The sequence below is a fragment of the Ananas comosus genome, linkage group 23 (assembly GCF_001540865.1).
Source record: "Ananas comosus cultivar F153 linkage group 23, ASM154086v1, whole genome shotgun sequence".
Taxonomy (NCBI): domain Eukaryota; kingdom Viridiplantae; phylum Streptophyta; class Magnoliopsida; order Poales; family Bromeliaceae; genus Ananas; species Ananas comosus.
In genome coordinates this window covers 7131530-7139498 of record NC_033643.1, presented here as the reverse complement: position 1 = coordinate 7139498, position 7969 = coordinate 7131530, and the positions used below count along the sequence as shown (strand labels likewise).

Below are 7969 nucleotides of genomic sequence, written 5' to 3'. Positions count from 1 at the left end.
GGGCCAAGTCATGCTCGAAATGGCGTGAGGCTAGATTGGCCAAGTCATGTTCGAAGTGGCGTGAGGCTGGTTAGACCGAGTCACAATTGAGACCTATGGGCGCTGTATTTGTACGCTTTAAGTGAATTGGTTGCGTGTTTCTAACAGCTCGAGCTTTTGGGATTTATGGTTAACGCCAACGATCCGACAATTGGCATCAGAGCCAGAGGTCACTGGTTCGATTCCTGCATGCTACAAATGTGTGCAGGTACTGGAGGGGGGATTGTTGGCTTAAATGGACCAGCATCATGCCCTGTGGCGGGAGGCGGGAGGCCATGTTGGGCCGAGTCATGTTTGAAGTGGCGTGAGGCTGGTTGGACTGAGTCACAATCGAGACTCGTTGGTTGTGTATTTCTAACAACTTGAGCTTTTGGGATTAATGGTTAGCGCCAAAGATCCGACATCCACATCTATGATTCGATAGGATAACATGTTTAATATACGAGATTTATTCCCGAAAGTTAACTACGAAGTGGTATATTGTATTCATTCCTGATATTTGATCAAGACACCTCACAACATATCAAATAGTCCAAGCTTTTTGAGTAAACCAAAGAGGGCCTAAGAAGAATTTCTCATGTTCAACTCTAATTGTCCCATTTTAGCTTCCTATGAAAGGGGTTGGGTGCAAGAAAAATGAATAAAAGGCCAAATATGGTGTCTCCATGCATTTGGTCATATTTCTCATTTGCCAAATACTACGAGCTTGTTGAATAAATGAAAGAGATGATGAACAAGATGCTTAGCATCCAACCATTAAATCATGGTTGCGTGAAATAATATTCTTAGTTTGCAATCACAAAAGAAATTTCTCATATGGCACAAATTATTACTAGTTAACTTGTTTGGACATATCTAAATTTCTTATTTTGTGCATCTCTTTTGTTTATTCAATAACCTTGCTAGCTACAAATTATAGATGAAGTACGATTAAATCTATTTTTCTAAATAATTAAATCACCTCGTAAATTGAATACATTATCTAAAAAATTTATATGACTATAAGACCTAGCGATGACTATAACGAGCTTCTAGATTTAATCAAAAAATAAAAATTCTTAAAGTGTATAACTACTAGATAACTTGTTCTAATATTCAAACATGTCCACCTATCATCTTATTAACTTGGAAAAACTTCAAAAACCCTTTCCGTGGTTTAGCACTTTTTCATTTTACTACCCTGTGGTTTGAAACGTATCATTTAACCCCCCTGTGGTTATTGTTTTCTCTTTTCCATCGGACCCGTTAGTTTTTCTGTTAAGTCGGCCATGTGCAGTGCACGTGAGGTGAAGATTCGCCCACAAATCAAATCCAAAAGAGGGAGGCGGGCGTTTTTGGGAGGGTTCATCACGTCTCTCTAATTATTTTCTTAAAATTTTATTTAAAATTTTAAAATTTAAATTTTAAAATTTTTAATTTCTAAAATTTGTAATTTGAAAATTATAACCTATAATTTTTAAAATTTTAAATTTTAATTTCTAAAATTTAAAAATTTAAATTTTATCTTAAATTTTAAATTTTAAATTTTGAAATTTAAAATTTGAGATTTAAAATTTAAATTTAAATATTAATTTTCAAATTTAAAATTTAAAAGTTAAAATTTAAGATTTAAAAATTCGAATATATAATTTAAAGTTTAAAATTAAAATTTGAATTTAAATTTGAAAATTGAATCCAAAATTAAAATAAAATTTTAAAATTTGAGTCCAAAATCATAATAAGATTTCAAAACACAGGTTGTAGTTGCTTCTGATTTTGGGTCTCGAAAATCAGAAAACTGATTTTAAAAATCAAAGTAAGATTTAGAAACAAGGATGCCAAACACTCTATAGAACCGAAAATCATATTCGTGCCCAAAATCACTTTTCATAAGCTTAACACAAGAATGATCAAAATAATCCTTCCTGTTAGAAGAAACATTTACAACTTCAGAAACCAAAGAAGTAAAACTGACAGCTTTAAACTCAAAGAAATGGCCAAAATGTAGCATCTAGCATTTGCTTTTCCGGAAAGAAGCAACATTTACAGCTTAAGAAACTAAGAAAATGACTGAAACTATAGTGTCTATCATTTACAAGAAACTAAAGAAATAGCCAAAATACACGTAAATATATGACAAGTCCCGAAGTATACAGTGTAGCAATATTGACTGCTCAACAAAATGTAGCAGCATTACAAGTTTTTAAATAGACAAAAAAGTATGATAAAATAGAAGTAGTGTAGCTTTAGAAGGCCTTGTCCTCCAACAGCTTTTGAAAGTCATCAGCTAGCATTTATGGAATGTTTGTAGCTTTAGAAGGCCCTTCATTTGCTTTTTTGGCTGCAGCATTAGCAGCGGCACCTCGTCCACCTCTTGCTCTTCCTCTTCCTCTTCCTCTTCCTCTGACTGGTGCAAAACCCTTTGCTGCTGCATTAGCTACTCTCTCAGTAGGGAACGCAGGCTGTCAAGGACGATAACTTGAATTAAATAAGGTAAATATGTGAAATACATGCAACTGTATAAATTTTTTTGCATTAAATGATTATACCTGTGAGGCACCGATTGAATGAGTTTCTACGTCAAAATTATCACAATTTGTCGTGATAGGATGTGAGACACTAAATTGTTCACCAATCTGAGAGAATTTGTTTGTTGCTCTCTATGCATCATAAAGAATAGGTTTGTTAGAATTTATTATTACAAATACATTAGTTCCAAAATAAAATTCTACCTGTTTTTCCTTTTGGGTTCTCACCCTCCTCTGCCATGATGTCTCCCCTGTGACTGATGCTGTACATGTCCTCAAATTGTGGCCTTCTTTGCCGCAGTTTCCACACTTTATTGGTTTGTCCATTCTTGATACTTTGTAAGGGTTTAAAGGTTCATCTGCAGCTCTTCTCCTAAGCTTCTTAGGTCTCCCTGGTGGCCTTCTTATACGCCAAGGCACTGGAGCTGGCATTGAAGTCTTTATCCATTCATTTTGTCCAGGAATTGGATTGATAATCTCTTCATACGCCTTAAGATAAACTGCCTTGGTATAACACTGATGTAAATAGTCCTCAGGCTTTTCCTTGTTGGTGAAAATTGCTGCAATGGCATGTTTGCACGTGATTCCTGTTAGATCCCACAACCTACAACTACACTGCCTTTCTACCAAATCCACCGCATGCTTACCATCCAAGCAATCATTCGGGCCTTCAATACCATAGTTGAACCAACTGAGATCAGTCTTCTTCATCATCTTTTATGTTAGCATCATCATCACTCTTACTCTCACTTCCCTCAACATCATTGCCTTTATCTACTTCAGTATCTATACCATGGACATCTCCCCGATCAAGCCTCACCTCACATATTTCTTCATTTACATCTCCTTTATTAGCGACATCTTTGCTAGATACATTCCACATATATCTGTTTGAGGAGTTGACTGCACCTCATTGCTTTTAGACTTGTCATTCACGATCATCGGCTCATAATAGCTATCAACATGTAAGACAATAGGTCTTAATTGCCCATGTTCTTGTAGCATTTGAGCTACATCCTGATCATTGCTAATCTTCTTTAGAATACGATTTGAGTTAGGCTGTAAGTAATAATGTCGCGCCTTCTAGCCTGATCAAGATCACTAGCTAAACCATTCAATTCAAAAAAACTAATAAAATCACCATCACATTCCCCGTATTCCTTAATTAAACCACCCATATACTTTATATTGGGTGTAATTTGAAGCAAACCACCATAAATAATTTTTAAGTTGTACCGCACTTCTCCCATCTGTAAAAAGATGGAATTAGACAACATAAAGATATGAAATTAGATTAATGCGTAATGTGAAAAGCGATCTAAATAGAATAATACTTAGGACCACATATAGCTATAAAAAATTAAGGCCTTAACAAAGAAATATAAAGATGATCCAAAAATCTAGATAAATAATAAAAAGTCCTTAGCATAAATAAGGGCAAAGTTGCTTACCCATCTAAACATAAAGAAAAAATTGAAGAAAACCCGAGATAATCACAATGCGGGTAAAAAAAAAGGCCAAAAAATTCTTGCCATAACATGAGGAAGGTGAGTTATGGACTTACTTAGGCCAGAAGAATGACCACCGCTAGTGCTCCTTCGCCGGCCGGAAGGTTGATCGGAGCTAGTGCTCCTTCGCCGGCCGGAAGGATGATCGCCGGTCCTTCGCCGGCTGGAAGGATGATCGGAGAAACGACATGATGAAACCCTACAAAGGGTGTCTCGCCTTCCCTCCTTTTGATCTATTTGTGTCTCTTTTTGCCGCACGTGCACTGCACAAACTAACGGTGTCCGACGGAAAAGAGAAAACAATAACCACATGGGGTTAAATGATACGTTTCAAACCACAAGGTAGTAAGATGAAAAAGTACTAAACCACAGAGAGGGTTTTTGAAGTTTTCCCTATTAAAATGTGTTGGGCTTCATGAATTTTATTGGATTTTTATGATTTAAAACTTGTTAGGCCTCTTGGGCAGCCCAATAATTAATGGGCCTTGCTTGGGGGCCTAACTAAAGTTTTCATGTGTGAGGTTTAGTCCCACATTAGAAACTAAAAGGGTGTTGTTGGTATATATATATATTCTTTTATTCTCAAACTAGTTGCTTGAGAGAAAATGAGAGAAAATGCGGGCGGCGGCGCGCACGCGCGGTTCATACACCCGGTTTATTTTATTTTATTTTTATTTTTTTAATTTTATCTTTATCCTAATCCTAATCTTAATCCGTATAATCTTAAACTTGACGCATTGGAGCAAGTTGACGCGTTGACATCTTGAGGCAAGATTCTTGCATTGGTTATATATATTAGACGAAGTTGCATGAGTTTAATATGAACCCGTCCTCTACCTCGTCTTTCTCGCCATTAATCTTTTCCGTCAATTTTCGCCAAGTTTTCTTTGCTGAATTTGAAGCTTGTTGGGTTCGTATTGCGCCACCTTGAAAGCGTGCTAACGGGGTGGAACGTGGTCGTTGTATCGCTGAAAATAATTGCCGGAAAGCTTCGCACGTGGAGGGGCAATTTCGCTTCTAGAATAGTGCTATGCACGCCTCGATCCACAGGCCTTTTCCAATCATTTTCTTTACAGTATTTATTATTATTTATTTTCTTCCTCGTATCTTTTCTAAAACTAAAATTAAACTTTCGAATTGTTTTAAAGAATATTTTAATAAAAAATCAGAAAGATTTTCCAACACTTCATACTGACACAAAGAATAAGAGGTTCGTGCTTCTGAATTCTTGGATAAAGGAGTGTTGGGTTAGAGTCCTACAGGCGAATATTAAAAAATAATAAAAATAGTAAAGATTAGAGTTTTATGTTCAAGGAAAACATAGAACTTAATTTTCATGTGACTCTCTATATAAATAATCGCAGCATATTTTTATTTTATATATATATATATATATATATATATATTTCTTTAACTCTAACTGATTACTTGAATGAGTTTGTTGAGCTCGAACACCTGAAGCCAAAGTAAATATCATTATGGTCCAAATTTAGTTGGTTAAATGGTCATGTATCGCAGATATGATAGTGACATAGCGATGTTGTGGTTGATAACTTGATGACAACTAAGATGCCACATTACTTCAACGTCAATAAAACATCATCATCAAGTTAATTAACTAAAGCGGACTATGGGACTTGATTATAACAATTTAGGAAGTTTGAGGCAGAAATTTAGTTAACCAAATTTTATAATTCTTCAACATTATTTACCTATTATTCAAGTAGTTTCAAAATCAACAAATTTCAATGACTTATATAAGGTGTATTTTAGACCATTGCATCGTAAGTAATGTTGAGAAATCATGAAATTCAATTCCTAGAAAGTTTATGAGACATAGATGATGTTTAACTGTCATGCCCCGGTTATAGCGGAAGGTACTCCAATAGTCCCACTGTATGCAAAGGAATACACCCTCACACATAAAGTGTCAGAACAACCTATAGAATAAACAAGTCCTAGAAGTCCATAATTAACAAGTATCAGAGTCTATAAAAATTTGTAGAAATACAAAACACTATACATCATCCACCATCATACAGCTCCAAAATAACCAAAATCGTATACAATACTCTACTGGCCTAGCCAGTTCAAATCTATAGTGTGCTATCCAAAACTAAAGCATGCGTCTGTTAGATGTATGCCCTAGAAGCCAACCAGGCCGACACATATATTCTTTTTAGGACATAAATTTGTATTTGACTTTTAAATATTATGAATAACTTTGGATTTTTATTTCCATTCATGTTGTATATGTGTTCATGAATCGTCCAAGGAATTAATAAGATGATGACATATATTCTCAAGTGTTGAGAATTTGAGACATGTGTTATTGGTGGTTAATTTCTAAATGCTCCCGATCAATGGATCATCACAAGGACGGTGATTGATCCGGTGAGATTTGTGCATAGGTCGCTTCCCTTTCTGGGTAGACGAGTCTCAAGTTGACAGTGTGAGGACACTGAAGCGAATATGCAGGTGGTTGTTAGAGAACAAGGGTACCGAGCGTGACCAACGCGAGAAGTCACTTGGATGTCTACTCACTCGTCAGTGACTTACTCAATTGTTGCAGTAGTGTGACTGGTCCTTTGACCTGCGGTGCCTCGGCTATTCACAATGAGGTTACTGTAGTTTGACTGTACATACACTTGGTCCCTAGCCATTCGGGTCCTTGCGGTGCATGTTGGCTGCAGTAAGTTCATTGTAGAAATAGGGTGCGCACTTAGATGGAATCTATCTCCCTTGGTAGATAGGGGTGTTAGTCCTATGTGATTTATGAGACCGAGTTTAGAAGACCTTGGCCAGGGCAGAATAAATAGCGGAAAAGGGTTTCCGATATTAGAAACTCGAGTCGAATAAATTTAACATATGACAGACGATGGGGTTTGACGAGTTATTCCATAACCTCCGTCTAGTCGGGACTCATGATAGAAGGATTGTATCACACGGTAACTGCACCAAGAGGTTCAGTATTCCATTCTACTGGAATGCCACTACATGCTGCTAGGCGTCACTGGTGGATTGTGAGACTCATGAGAATTATCTAGATGATCGATAATTCTCATTGGGCTGAGTTGGAATTGTTCCGATCCACTGAAAGGAGTTTCAGTGATATTGTTGATAGTGATCAAAATATATCTCACTACCAGATAGAATAGAACCTATGGGGTCACACACATAAGAGGTTGTGATTGATCGGATAGCTAGATCGCGATTATTGAATCGCCGGAGGACCTAATTGTCAATATGTTGATAATTGGACTAATTTGTAATTGTTACAAATTAGTGGTATTAAAGTGTAAATGTTACAAGAGAGGACTTACTAATAGTTAGTAAATTATAAGAGGACTTATGTGCAAATGTTGCATTATTAATTTGATAAGATCAAATTAATATAAAATTCAAGTCGAATCAAATTAGGATTTGATCGATCTAACCAATTAAGGAAAAGATAAATTTAAATCTAGATTTATACTTATCCTTAATTGTCATTATATTATTAGGAATAGGATTATATTCCTATATATAATATACGGGAGTTTTTAGAAAACCCTAGCCGTCATCTATCCTCTCTTCCATCTTCTAGCAAGAAAGACGTCCTTTTGCAAGGGAGCTAGCACCCCGGTGAGGACATCGATCAAATCAAGAACCTCGTGTGGATACCTATAGAGGCCGGACGCGTGTGCGGCTTCAAGAGAACCAAATTCCAAGATTATCAGATTGAGGTGAAGATTTATTCGTGAATAAGGTAAAGATTCGATCTTGTTTTTTTTTTTTTAATCTTAAAACATGAGGGATCCTAATTGCGTAGTTTTTGAGATTGAATCTCGAGAGTTTTCAAAAATCAAATTTGTTTGATTTCTTTTTCCGCTGCGTTTTTACCATACGCAATTTTCTAACAACGTCCTCCTCTAG

At 36.1% G+C, this 7969-nt stretch overlaps 1 protein-coding gene across 1 annotated transcript; it reads right to left on the bottom strand.

Annotated features, from left to right (window-relative positions):
* On the bottom strand, window positions 1997–4324 carry LOC109727880. The gene is made up of 4 exons (XM_020258078.1): window positions 4111–4324; window positions 2751–3796; window positions 2568–2678; window positions 1997–2480 (listed from the first exon to the last, which is right to left on the bottom strand). The coding sequence occupies exons 2-4, from the start codon at window positions 3258–3260 to the stop codon at window positions 2313–2315; spliced, it is 789 nt and encodes a 262-aa protein (XP_020113667.1). The 5' UTR covers window positions 3261–3796; window positions 4111–4324; the 3' UTR covers window positions 1997–2312.

What these genes read in the sequence shown, in the direction of transcription:
- LOC109727880 (XM_020258078.1), bottom strand. Translation starts at nt 3,260, where the DNA reads ATGATGAAGAAGACTGATCTCAGTTGGTTCAACTATGGTATTGAAGGC. An exon ending in GAACCCAAAAGGAAAAACAG is followed by an intron (nt 2,679 to 2,750) that starts GTAGAATTTTAT and finishes TATGATGCATAG; the next exon opens with AGAGCAACAAACAAATTCTC. An exon ending in ATTCAATCGGTGCCTCACAG is followed by an intron (nt 2,481 to 2,567) that starts GTATAATCATTT and finishes CGTCCTTGACAG; the next exon opens with CCTGCGTTCCCTACTGAGAG.